The 12067-nt window shown below is 41.6% G+C and overlaps 1 protein-coding gene across 1 annotated transcript in view; it reads left to right on the forward strand.

Annotated features, from left to right (window-relative positions):
• The window catches only part of cast (calpastatin), a 205010-nt gene that overhangs the window by 59077 nt on the left and 133866 nt on the right, over nucleotides 1-12067 (forward strand). The window contains exon 3 of the mRNA XM_072281312.1: nucleotides 7207-7275. Coding sequence (XP_072137413.1) covers nucleotides 7207-7275 — 69 coding nt within the window. The remainder of the gene's footprint in view (nucleotides 1-7206; nucleotides 7276-12067) is intronic.

Here is a 12067-nt window from a genome sequence, read left to right on the forward strand (position 1 = left end):
CAGCTCTTTTTGCTTTTGACTCTGCATTCTCCTAGGCAATTCCTCTTTCCTTCTCCAGTGTGTGGCATAGTTTGTATGAAAACACGAAGTTTAGTGAATTTTTCAAAGAATAGATTCTTTATCAATATCACATGGGGCAATCAATTTTCAGATGTTGGGACTGGTGGCAATCCTAGCTAGTGTTAATGTTGTACAGTAATTAATGTTTAAATGACCCTAGCATATTTACATGAGTGGAACTTGCAATACTGTACAAAAGGTGGGAGGAGAGAGAGCAGCGCGCCACGCATGCGCAGCCCTCTGGTGAAAAATGATATCGTATCCGTTAAATAGAGGCCGTGGACAATTCTGATTTGATGGAGGCGGATGTGAAAACAGGTGCGAAAGCACAGAGGAACATCTGGAGAAATTTCTGAAACGCTCGTTCACTGCTGTCGTTACTGCGCGGTCGGGAATCTTCCGGAGGGAAGGCCTCAAAATCCCTGGCTTTGTCTGCTGTTGGCGACCGAGATTGGGGTCGAATCGTTCGGACAGAGATGGCGCTCAATATTCGGTGTCGGAGAGCTGAGTCGGAGGCTCAAAGTTTTTGGATGACTCAGAGTCGGACTGTGGTCGGCATGGCAGGGAGAGTTTTTCTTCCTTCTCCCGTCTGCGTGAGATGTGGGACATTTGAGAGACTTTGAACTTTACTGTGCTCATGGACTTCTTCAAGTTATGGTATTGTTCCACTGTTGTAACTATATGTTATAATTATGTGGTTTTGTTAGTTTTTTCAGTCTTGGTCTGTCCTGTGTTTTGTGATATCACACGGGAGGAAATATTGTATCATTTCTTAATACATGCATTACTAAATGACAATAAAAGAGGACTACGTGTCTTCATAATCTAATCTAAATTTTTGGTAGATACTGCATGTATAGCTAGGGTGCCTAAGACTTTTGCACAGTACTGTATATCTGTGAAAAAACACTGTTTTATTCAGAATCTGCTTTCTGTCTAAGCAAGCTCAGTCTTTGAGGCTACGTATATGCCCCTGTATGTTCAGAACAATGCTCTTCTCAGAAATTGCTCCAGGATTGACAATTAGGAGGCAAAGTGAGGCTAATGTAGAGACTGCAGTCTTGTCCACGGACAAAGTGGAAGGTGGTTGATGGGGTGAACAACAAGTGAGTAGTTTGTGAAACGGTGCTGTTGTTCCTCCTTTTATGCTTCTGGTGCATAGACTGAAGGCTTTCATGACCATCCTGGGCCGGAAGTTCCCATGAATCAGTGGTAGTGTTTCATCAAGACTTTGACCATATCCTTGAATCTTTTTCTCATCTGCCTTGTAGTCTATTCCCGTGTCATATACCTGTACATCATATGTAGACTGTTTCAGGATTCTGGTGCTAGGATAACAAACAACACGACTTGTTCTTGGGGAAATGCTGCAGCTCACCTCCAACAAACTTCATCTGGCTACGTAGCAAAACCTAAGAACTAATAGAAGCTTTTCAGCCAATTGTAACTACAGTCCATAATCAACATTGCCCAGACCTCATTAGTTGAGCTGAAGTGTGCAGACGATACACGTTTGCATAAACCGGGAGGCTGAACTCTGAACTTTCGGAATTGGACTTGGCTTATTATTGTCACATGTACTGAGATACAGTGAAAAGCTCATTTTGCATACTGTTCATACAGACAAATCATTGCATGGTGCATTGAAGTAGTATGTGACAAATCAATAGTGTGTGGAGTAAAGTATTATAGTTACAGAGAAAGACAGTTTTATTCTTCACATGGGCATCAAAGCATATGGTAGAGTGAAATGTGTCACTTGCCTCAATGACCAACACAGTACAAATATGTACTGGGGGCAGCACACAAGTATCACCACGATTCTGGTGCCAACGTAGTAAACTAAGAGAATGTACAAATTCCTAACATACAGCAGAGAGAATTGAATATTGATGGTTGGCATTGTAATAGCGTTGTGCTAACTGTTACGCTACCATGCCGCCCTAGTGCAGTGCACGTATACAATAAGGTACAGTGGTGCTCGAAAGTTGTGAACCCTGTAGAATTTTCTCTCTTTCTGCATAAATATGACTTAAAATGGGATCAGATCTTCATGCAAGTGCTAAAACCCAATTAAATAAATAACACAAAAAACATTACACTTGTTCATTTACTGAGAAAAATTGTCCAATATTACATGTATTTGTTGGAAAAAGTATATGAACGTTTGCTTTCAGTAACTGGTGTGACCCCCCCCCCCCCCGCCACTTGCACAGCAATAATTTCAACCAAATATTTCTGGATCATCAACTTGTTGCTTTTTCCAACTTCCATTAAGCTTCAGGTGATGGACCGCTGCCCTGTAAATTGTCTTGATACAGTTTTGAATTCATTGTTCCCTTAACGATTACAAGTTGTCCGGGCCCTGAGGCAGCAAAACAGCCCCAAACAGTGATGCTCTTTCCACCATGTTTCACAGTTGGGATGAGGTTTTGGTGTTGGTTTGCAGTGCCCTTTTTCCTCCTAACTTAGCAGTGTGCATTTCTGCCTGAAAGTTCAACTTTTGTCTCATCTGTCCGCAGAACATTGTCCCAGAAGCATCTTAGAACATCTAGGTGGTCTTTTGCAAACTTGAGCAGTGCATCAATGTTTTTTTTGTAGAGCAGTGGTTTCCTCCGTGGTGTCCTTCCACAAACATCATTCTAGTTCAGTGTTTTTCTTATAGCGGACACATGAACAGAGAATTTAGCAAATTCTGGAGGTTTTTGCAGGTCTTTTGCTGTTACCCTTGGGTTCCTTATCACCTCCTTCAGCACTGCACATTGTGCTCTCGGTGTGATCTTTGCAGGATGCCCACTCCTAGGGAGAGTAGCAACAGTACTGAGTTTGTTTTATTTGTAGACAATTTCTCTGACTGCGGACTGATGAACACTCGGGTCTTTAGAAATACTTTTGTAGCCTTTTCCAGCTTCATGCATCTCTACAATTCTTCTTCTAAGGTCCTCTGAAAGTTGTTTTGATTGGGGCATGGTTCACCTGAAGAGATATTTCTTGAGAAGGACAGGCTCTATCAGTAACCTGATTTTGTGTGTCTTTTTTATAGGGCAGGGCACCTCTACAACCCAATACCGCCAATGTCATCTCATTGATTGGAACACTTGACCCCAAATAACTTCTGTAGAAGTCATTACCCCAGAGGTTCACATACTATTTGCAACAAATACATGTAACATTGGATCATTTTTCTCAATAGATAAATAAACAAATGTTTAATTAGGTTCTTGTTATCCAGTTTTAGGACTGACATGAAGATTTGATCACAATTTAGGTCATATTTGTGCAAAAATAGAGAAAATTCTACCAGTGTTCACAGACTTTCTAGCACCACTGTACAAGTTCATAATGATATAGGTTGTGAGGTCGAAAGTCTATTTTATTGTACCAGGAGATTGTTCAATCATCTAATAACAGTGGGGTAGGAGCTGTCCTTGAGCCTAGTGGTGTGTGTTTTCAGGGTTTTGTACCTTCTGCCCAATGGGAGAGGGGAGAAGAGATAATGTCTGGGGTGGTTGGGCTGTTTACCTTTTGGCTGTTTTGTCCAACACAGTGAGAAATGTGGATAAAGTCTATGGAAGGGAAGCTGGTTTCCTTGATGTGCTGAGCTGTGTCCACAACTCTCTAGTTTTTAATGTCAGTTGCCGTACCAATCCGTGATGCTTTCAGATAGGATGCTTTCTGTGGTGCATTGACGAAAATTGATGAGAGAATCCTGGGGAAGAAGTGCTAGTGAACTTTCTTGACTGTGACATTGATGTGGTTGGACCAGGTCAGGCTAAAACTTGAAGCTCTCAACCCTCTTGACCTCAGCATTGGATACAATGCTTTGTTGACATTCACTGCAACACGTGGGCAGATGGCTCTTACACAAGATCAAGGTCTCCATCCCCCACCAGCGCCAGCTGCACCACACTGTCCTCTTGACAATAAAAGTTCAGTGAGATTTTGCAAAACATCACCACTTCCCCTATCTTGAAAGTTTGACATCAATGATGAAATTCACCCCAACCTTCAATGTACCAGCAGAGCCTCTGGATGATTGAAATGCAGTACATTCTAGGATCAGTACCTCAGATCTGACACAAAGCACAAGGTTTTATCAAGCAACAGTCATCACTACTCTTCATTATGCTTCTGAGAGCTAGACAACTGACTGCAGGCCCTCAAGCATTGGGAAGACACCACCAGTATTGTTTCCACAAAATCCCTCAGATATGCTGATATCTGTCTCCCAGGCTAAAATCCCCAGCATACAGTACTGTGTGAAAGTCTTAGGCACAGATGTATACCTAGGGGACCTGAGGCTTTTGCACAAGGCTGCATTGAGAGAGTTGTGCAATCTTTAGCAACATATCAGAATGAAAAATGTGTTTTGCCTTGACCGGGCTTTGTGATTCACAATATGACCACATCGTATAAAATTTGCTAGAACTTAAACTGTTGTTTGTTTTGTTCGTACAAGTACATTGAGGAGTAGGGATGACTGTTGCTTGATAAAACCTTGTGTTTTGTGTCATTATTACAGCTGAAACTGCCACACAACAATGTGAATCAGACCCAGGACATTATTTGAGTTGCTTTTGTGTCTAAATGTCCAAAACAACTTCCCTCTTGATGACTGTACTCTGCTCTCAATTGTTTAATTTACTTAGCTTTATGACCCTAATTTGTTCACATAGAAATATTAAATGAGTCTCACCAGCTTGTGCACCTTCTCCTCCCCCTACCAACTTATTCTGGCTTCCTGCCCCTTCCTTGAGTCCTAATTAAGGATCTCAACCCAAAACATCAACTATTCAATTTTCTCCGTAGATGCTGTCTGAACTGCTGAATTCCACCAACATTTTATGTGTGTTGCTCTGGATTTACAGCATCTCTTGTAGATATTAAATATAATTTGATGAAGAAGGGCTTGGATCATAATGTAATCCACTGTATGTCATCCTTTGTATGTCTGAATTGCTTCTATACATGCTGAAAGTTAGATTTTTAGCCCAACAGTTGGCCCTGCGTTCCTTTTTTCTACATTTTCTTCCTGTATTCCCACACTTGATACGAATTTGGTGGCAATCATAGAATATTATCTAAAAGAGGGGCAGGATGATACTTTAAGCTTTGAAAGATTTCAACTCTGTAAGTGGCTTAACATTTTATAAACAAGCATCATAAGGAATCCAATGCTGAGGCTTTATAAGGCCTTGGTCTGACTGCAGTTAAAACATTGTGAGCAGTTTTAGGCCCTTTACGTAAAGGATATGCAGCCATTGCAGAGTGTCCAGAGGAGAATGATCCCAGGAACAAAAGGGACCCTGTTCAACAGGCTGAGTGGTTGCTGCACCTTGCCCAAGGCTAGCAGAGGGAAAAAGTTTGCATCAATGGCCAACACCATCCGAGAACTGGGCTGGAAGCTGCCATGTTTCCAATGCCAACCCCCAACTCACTAACTCTCACTGTATGCCTTTGGAATGCGGGAGGAAATGAGGCGTGATCACAGGGAGAATGTACAGACTCCTTATAGACAGCAAAAGCTCGGTAATCACTGGCACGGTAAAGTGTTCTGCTAACCATTAAGTGACCATGCTGTGTCAACAATAACCACAGCTTGTACTTATAGCGTCGCTTTGAATAATGTTTCCAAAACAAGAGAAGCAATGGGGGAGAAAAGATGCGTGCTTTATCAAATATTGACCGAAATCTTAGTCAGAGAGGAGGGGTTTAATGGAAGGTGTAAAGAAGAGTGGGAGATAGGGAGATGTCTTTAGGCCAGGGGGTCCTAACCTAGGGTCTACAGACCTCTTGTTTAATGGTACTGGTCCATGGCATAAAAAAGTTTGGGAACCCTTGCTGTAGGCCAAGCTTTCAGACCAGTCGAAGACGTTGTTGGCAATGGTAGGTTAAAAAAGATTCACATACAAGGGCAAAGTTGGCAAAGTAGAAAGGTCACAAACAGCAATGGGGGAGGGATATAAAGTCAAATAAACAAAAGTCTTCATAACTTGGATCATTGGGTAACTGAAAATAGAATTCAACTAAAATAAGGTGATGGATGAGTGGGATATCACGATAGATGTGAATCATCAGCTGTTATTTGATGGTCTCAAGTTGACTGAGTTGGAGAAGTGCAGGCTGGACAGGAGAGCAGTGGTTGTAACCCAATCCAGCAATGCCAAATGCCTGATGAGTTTTAACAGCTGATGGTGAACAAAATCACTATATTGAGGTATTTGAGAATGGTAAATTCAGTGTATTACGCATGTTCACATAATCTCTGATGGCAGAAGATTAAATGTTACTCCTAGTTGTATGGATGCTGCCTGATCTGCAGTCTGTATTTCAAATTTTCAGCATTAAAGGTTTTGCTCTTTTACTTTTGGCATTGCTAGTAATGTTTTTGGTTACTCTGAAATCTTGGCTTAAGGCTGAAGCCTCCTCGTTTCCATTTGCTTTGATCCAAACATAAAGCCCACCTCTTAAATTCTTCAGCTATTAATCCTTTATTTTGTTTCAAATAGTCTGATTTGATGAGCTGAATGGCCTAATTCTGCTCCTATATCTTATTGCTCTGTTATAGATCTGCACGTTCTTAAGCCAAAGTCACGAATAATAAATAGCTCTACTGTCTACATTCAAGTGTAAAATGCAAACCAAAGCATTCTCGTTTACGATGTACTGATCATATTATAGGTGTTTCAGAAATACCCTTCCACATTTACATGACTCATTTACATTTAGTTAATAACCGGATGTGTTTAATTGAAACAGAGCCAAAATACTGCAGTTGAAGGAAATTTGAAATAGAAATGGAAAGCACTAAGAATATTCAGCTGGTTTGGCTGCATTTGAAGAGAGAGAGAGAGAGGGAAAACAAAAGCTTTATATCAACGGTTTTTCATTGGGAAATGAATAACTCCTGAGAGACATGGCTGACAGAAAAATGGAGGGCTACGTGGGAGGGATTGATGTTTGAGTAGGTTAAGCATTTGGCAGAGCATTGTGGGCCAAAGGGCCTGCGCTGTGCTCGAGTGTTCACTGTTCTATGTTTGAAAATAGATGTAGCTGGTTTATTTTATTGGAGCAAAAAATAAAAACTTGAGTATTGAATATCATTGTTAGATGTGTGATCTAAAAATTGTTTTATTTCCTCCCCAGCAAGGAAAAACAAAAGCCAGTGAACCTGTTAAAGTTGACAGTTCTAAACCAATGAGCTCGACTACCAAGGTGAGTTTAGCTATGTTGTTAGTATTCACGTTAGAGCTGTGGCAAGGATTGACTGACAACAGCATGGTAAAACTTTGATAATCCCATTGGTTGGAAATCCGGATGGCTCAGCATCTGGCTCACCATGGCCCCTGTTCCTAGTCTCAGATTACCTGCGCCGTGCTTAGTACATAGATGTAATCATGAAGACATACCAGTGCCTCTACTTTCTTGGAAGGTTAAGGAGATTTGGCAAGTCACCAAAGACTCTTATGAATTTGTGTGGATGCACTGATTGTGTCACATCCGGGTGTGACAATTCCAATGCACAGGAACACAAGAGACTACAGAGAGTCGTGGGCATAGCCAGGTCCATACGGGCGTAGCCACTGAACACATCTGCAGGAGGTGGAGCTGCAAGAGGGCGGAATCTATCATCAAAGATGCCGGCTGCCCTGAGGTACCACATTCAGGTTCAGGGACAGCTAGTTTCTCACAGCCATAGGTTTTTAAAACGGACCAGCACATGCCTAATCTTACCCAAGCAATGGAACACCTTGAACCAACTCCTGTACCATCATGGACTTGTCTCTGACCATTTATGCACCAGTCTTTCAAATCTTTTCGCTCTTTTGTATTACTACATGTTCTGTGTGTTGTCTGAACCTACACGCCTGTGATGCTGATGTAAGAAAGTCTTTCTTTGTACCTGTACCTCTCTATATCTGTCTTTCATTGTACCTGTACCTCTCTATACCTGTCCTTCATTGTTCCTGCACCTCTCTATACCTGTCTTTCATTGTACCTGTACCTCTCTGTACCTGTCCTTCATTGTTCCTGTACCTCTCTGTACCTGTCTTTCATTGTACCTATACCTCTCTATACTTGCATACATGACAATAATAAACTCAACTTATTATTATTAACTTGTTATTATAGTTGAGGCGGAACAGTTATTAGCCCTCAACCCTCAGGCTCCTGAACCAGTGGGAATAACTTCACTCAACTTCACTTGTCCCATCACTGAATTGTTCCCCCAGCCTATAGATTCACTTTCAAGGACTCTTCATCTCGTGTTCTTGATATTTCTTTCTTATTTATTTCTTCTTATTTTTATTTTGTATTTACACAGTTTGATGTCTTTTGCAAAAACTGATTGGTTTTCTGTCCCGTTGGGCGTGGTCTTTCATTGATTCTATCATGTTACTGTGAATGCCCACAAGAAAACGAATATCAGGGTTGCATACGGTGACATATATGTACTTTGTTAATAAATTTACTTCGAACTTCCCACACAATCTTTAAGTTCACTGGGACCCTTTTTCTCGTACTCAGTTTAAACACCCTGGGCCTCAATTTCCATTTCATTCTAACATCGCTGGAGCCTGACCCCACAATCCTTTTAAGGTCTTGGTGAAGGGTCTCAAAATATCAACGCAAACAACAGGAATTCTGCAGATGCTGGAAATTCAAGCAACACACTTCAAAGTTGCTGGTGAACGCAGCAGGCCAGGCAGCATCTGTAGGAAGAGGTGCAGTCGACGTTTCAGGCCGAGACCCTTCGTCAGGACTAACTGAAGGAAGAGTGAGTAAGGGATTTGAAAGTTGGAGGGGGAGGGGGAGATCCAAAATGATAGGAGAAGACAGGAGGGGGAGGGATGGAGCCAAGAGCTGGACAGGTGATTGGCAAAAGGGGATACGAGAGGATCATGGGACCGAATATCAACTGTTTGTTTCCATACATGAATGCTACTTGATTTGCAGAGTTCCTCCAGCATTTCATGTGTATTGCTCCCTATAAGTTTACTGGCATGTTGTTCCCTAAACTACCCAGAATACTGTTTCCACCCTCCCTTTGAGCTCCCAAGGTCCAAAGAAAAGCTTTTTACTACAGTATTCATCATCATTATGTGCCATGTTGAATGCTGTAAGTGATAATGGTCTTTCCATGACCATGATTGTGCGTGACAAATTTTTCTACGGAAATAGTTTGCCATTGCCGCCTTCTGGGCAGTGTCTTTACAAGACAGGTGACCCTAGCATTACTAATTCTCTTCAGAGGTTGTTTGCCTAGCACAAGTTGTCGTATAACCAGGACTTTGATATGCTGCAGATGCTCATGTGACCATCCACCACCTGCTCCCTTGGCTTCACGTGACCTTGATCAGTGGGCTAAGCAGATGCTACACCTTGCCCATGGGTGACCTGCAGGCCAACAGAGAGAAGAAATGCCTTACATCTCTTTTGGTGGAGATGTATCTCCACTCTGCCACAGGAATAATACAGTAAAATATCAGGAAAAAAGAATTAACTGGGTGTTGATTATACTAATAGGAGAAATATCCGGTAGTCCAGACAATCAGTCAAGCTCGCATCACCAAAGCTTGATTATTGGGTTTTACTGTGTTTGGTTAATGACTGATCTCTTAAGAGGATTATAAAGGATATTTGGTTTAAAATGTCAAGACAAAAGTTGAGAGTTTTTTTTTGAGGTTACCTTCCTCGTCCTGTTTAATGCTCCATTAATGATAAATATCCTTTCCATTAACTGTTACGTGTGTGATTAAATGAGGTGTAGATGGAAGCAGCTGTAGTGTTTTAAAATCTAATATATTTTGAAAGGAATGTTAATATTGTTACCATAGTTTTTTATCACTGGTTGTATCATCAGTGAAATGGCATTTGTGAGATGCATTCAAATATTTATTTTGATGCATTAGTTTTCAGACAGAAATATCACACCATTCCCAAGGCACTGTGTGCAGTAAAACAAGACCTTCCTTGGACAGAGGAGGTTGCGGAATGTAGGCCATGCATAATCCTGAAAGGAGGCAGGGGAGGCGTGGAATCTTTGTTTCTTGGCAAAGAAAGCCAGGGGTGTGGAAGAAGGATTGGTTGGAATCTCCAAGCTTGGTTTGGGACCTCAGATACGGAGTTGTTGAGGTTGTACAGAGGATCTGTTGTGGGCATTGTTGAAGGACGAGGTTAGACTTCAGCCCCTTGGTGAGGGGATTCGAAGGAGTCCTGCTGTGACGGTGGGATAGAAGTTATGAGGAAACTGAAAGGGACCAGACTAAAGGAGGATGCATATTTAGTCTGTATTGCAGAGAGTGAGTTTGTAAATCTTGCGGAAGCAAAAGATTTTGGGATTAATGAGGGTGGATCACCATGGGAAGGGTGTGGGAGAGGGGGCAGAGAATGTGCCAGGGATAGGTGGCACCAGTACAGACGCACCCAGCCCTGAGACACCGGGCAAGGTCACTTGATTCCAAACAATTGGCTTATTGATAACCACAGAATGTCTCCCTGGTGCATGCATCCTCCTCCTTCCTCACTCCTTACCCCCATTCCCAACCATGATTCTCCCCTCCCTCTGCCCTTCCTACTCTCAGTCCACAATAGATACTCGTGTCAGAATCAGGTTTATCATCACTCACATATGTCATGAAAAGTGATTTTTTTTTTGCGACAGCAGTAAAGTGCAAGACATAAAATTACTATAGAACTTTGCAAAGGTCTAGCTACGGTATATAAATGTACCAAAGACTTTTGTACAATACTGCATTTTTACATATTCGATAATTTTCCTGTCAAAAGCATTACGGTTAGATATAATATACTAGTTAATGAAGTAATTATTTTCTTTATCTATTAAATAGCCACCCAGTGCCAAAGAAATAAAATCTGTGCAGAGAAGAACAATTAGGTTTAGAGTCACTGAGTCATAGAGCCCTGCAACAGAGGAACATGCCCTTGGCCCATCTAGCCAACGTAGAACTACTGAGAGCCCTTGCAGAATTGAGCCTGTTAATTCTTTTTGAATTCTTTGGTCATTGGTAGTTTACCTAATTTGCTTTAGCCTGTGCCCTCTGCATAGATATAGTGAGGATATTTAAACATTCAGAGCTCATGAAATCTTTTCCAGCTCACAAAGTCTAAGTAAAAATGAAAAGAATTCCTCAGATGGAGCTAGGATGGTGAAAGAGTACAGAGAAACTTTACAAGGTATTGCCAGGACTTGAGGGAAAGGTTGAACAGGTGAGGACTTTAATCTCTGGAGTGTAGGAGAACGAGGGGAGATTTGATAGAGGTATACACAATTATGAGGGGTATAGAGGGTGGATCCAAACAGGCTTTTCCCACTGACATTAGGTGAGACTAGAACTAGAGGTCATGGGTTTAGGGTGAAAGGGGAATCCGAGAGGGAACTTCTTCACTCAGAGGGTGGTGAGAGTGTGGAACGAGCTGCCAACAGATGTAGTGGATGTGGGTTCAATTGCAATATTTAAGAGGAGTTTGGATCAGTACTGTGCATAGATGGGAAGGGTATGGAGTCTATCGCCCAGGTGTAGGTTGGTGGACGAGGCAATTCTACACTGACTAAATGGGCCAAAGGTCCTGTTTGTGCACCGTAGTGCACTCTATGAATTTATAACTTAATCTAATTGTTCTTCCTTGACAGATTTTACTCCTTTAGTGCTGGGGTGGCCATTTAATAGATAAAGATAAAGTATTGATAACACGAGTCCTGAAGAAGGGCCTTAGCCATTGATACTGCGTGATCTGCTGAGTTCCTCAGCATTTTGTGTGTGTGTTGCTAAAGTTATGTGTACTTAAAGTGTTTATAGTTTTTGCATACTTACACACAAGTAGAGCACTCTGTACTAACTCTACCCATTTTGATTGATCATAGAGTTGGAGAGATTATTAAACTATAAGCAGATTTTATTTTCTCTGCCTTGAAAAGCTTCATTAAAAAGCAGCAGTGGCAGAATTTCTGGAATTCTACACAAATCAGATCAGTAGTTGTTTG

Source organism: Mobula birostris, chromosome 17, assembly GCF_030028105.1.
Source record: "Mobula birostris isolate sMobBir1 chromosome 17, sMobBir1.hap1, whole genome shotgun sequence".
Taxonomy (NCBI): domain Eukaryota; kingdom Metazoa; phylum Chordata; class Chondrichthyes; order Myliobatiformes; family Myliobatidae; genus Mobula; species Mobula birostris.